The following is a 1,442-nucleotide window of genomic DNA, read 5'->3' as shown; positions in this document are numbered from 1 at the left end:
GCCGGGGCGACTGTGCGCGCGAGGTTAAGGTCAGAAGCTCCGGAGGCTGCTCGGGCTGCGAGAAGCAGCCGCCTCCCGCAGCCTCGGCGCGCCTCCGGCTCCTCCTCCCGCCCAAGCGTGGCCAAGTGAGGACTGCTCCGGCCGCAGGTAGCGGCGGCGCGGGAGGCGGCGCGCGCGAGTCCGGAGCGGAGCGCCGGGGAGGGGCCGACTGACACGCAGACAGACGGACTCCCTAGCCTCACGTCCCGGACGTTAGCAGAGGTCTGCGCGGGCCATGTGGGGACCCGGGGTCACGGCCGAGGGCCTGTCGGTGGCGCCGGCGCCGCCGCCTCTGCTGCCGCTGCTGCTGCTGCTGGCGCTGGCGCTGGTGGCGCCCTCGCGGGGCGGCGGGGGCTGCGCGGAGCTGGCGTGTGGCGAGCGGGAGCGCTGCTGCGACGCGACCAACGCCACGGCGGTGCGCTGCTGCAAGCTGCCGCTGCACGCCTTCCTGGACAACGTGGGCTGGTTTGTCCGCAAGCTCTCGGGGCTGCTCATCCTGCTTGTGCTCTTCGCCATCGGTTACTTCCTGCAGCGCATTATCTGCCCCAGCCCACGCAGGTACCCGCGCGGCCAGGCACGACCCGGGCAGGCGCGGCCGGGACCTCCGGGGGGCGCCGGGCAGCTGGGGGGCGCGGGCCCGCCCGACGACGACGACGACTCGCCAACTCTGCTGCGGGACGAGGCAGCAGCGGGTTCGCAGGACTCACTGTTGGACAGTGGTGGCAGTGGCCGGGGCCGGGGAGGCGGCGCACGCTCGGCCCCCTCCTGCGCCTCGGAGCACGAGCTGCGCGTAGTCTCGCCGGTCTTCCTGCAGCTGCCCAGCTACGAGGAGGTCAAGTACCTGCCCACCTACGAGGAGTCCATGCGACTGCAGCAGCTCAGCCCCGGGGAGGTCGTGCTGCCCGTGTCGGTGCTCGGCCGCCCGCGAGGTGGCAGCGCCGGGGAGCCCGACGGCGGCGAGGGCCGCTTCCCGCTCATCTGAGCGCCCAGGGCTGCTCGGGGACCACGAGGACGGTGCAGAGCTGGGGCCTGAGGGTGGCACTCAAGGCGAGGGTGCCCTCAGCCGCCATCAACTGCCTCAAACCCCATCTGGCACTCCGGCCTAACCGCCCGTCACCCTGCGAGTAGGTTGGGGTCACCCCTCTCCCTCGCGCTCTCCCCGGATCCTACGTTTCCCTACGTTTCATTTGGTTCAAAGAAACGGTGGGCAAGCGCGGCGGGGGCGGCTGCAGCAGACGAGCCCCGAGCGCAACTTCGAAGGACGTCCCGCCCTCTGCCTTGCCTCGTATTGTGTTCACTCGTAAGTGCCTGCTTCCCGCATCAAAGAGAACACGTGAGCCCACTGGTGCGTTGGGAGAAGGGCAGTTTTCTCTGGGGCTGAGGAGAAAGGAGTGCAGTTCCAC

At 70.9% G+C, this 1,442-nt stretch overlaps 1 protein-coding gene across 1 annotated transcript; it reads left to right on the top strand.

The window, feature by feature from the left end:
* Positions 1 to 274: 274 nt before the first annotated feature.
* C7H3orf80 (chromosome 7 C3orf80 homolog) lies at positions 275 to 1,021 on the top strand. The gene has a single exon (XM_069472998.1). The coding sequence runs from the start codon at positions 275 to 277 to the stop codon at positions 1,019 to 1,021; it is 747 nt and encodes a 248-aa protein (XP_069329099.1).
* Positions 1,022 to 1,442: the final 421 nt, after the last annotated feature.

Source organism: Eulemur rufifrons, chromosome 7 (genome assembly GCF_041146395.1).
Source record: "Eulemur rufifrons isolate Redbay chromosome 7, OSU_ERuf_1, whole genome shotgun sequence".
NCBI classification, from domain to species: domain Eukaryota; kingdom Metazoa; phylum Chordata; class Mammalia; order Primates; family Lemuridae; genus Eulemur; species Eulemur rufifrons.
The sequence above is the reverse complement of the archived record's forward strand: the minus strand, read 5'-3'. Positions and strand labels throughout refer to the sequence as shown.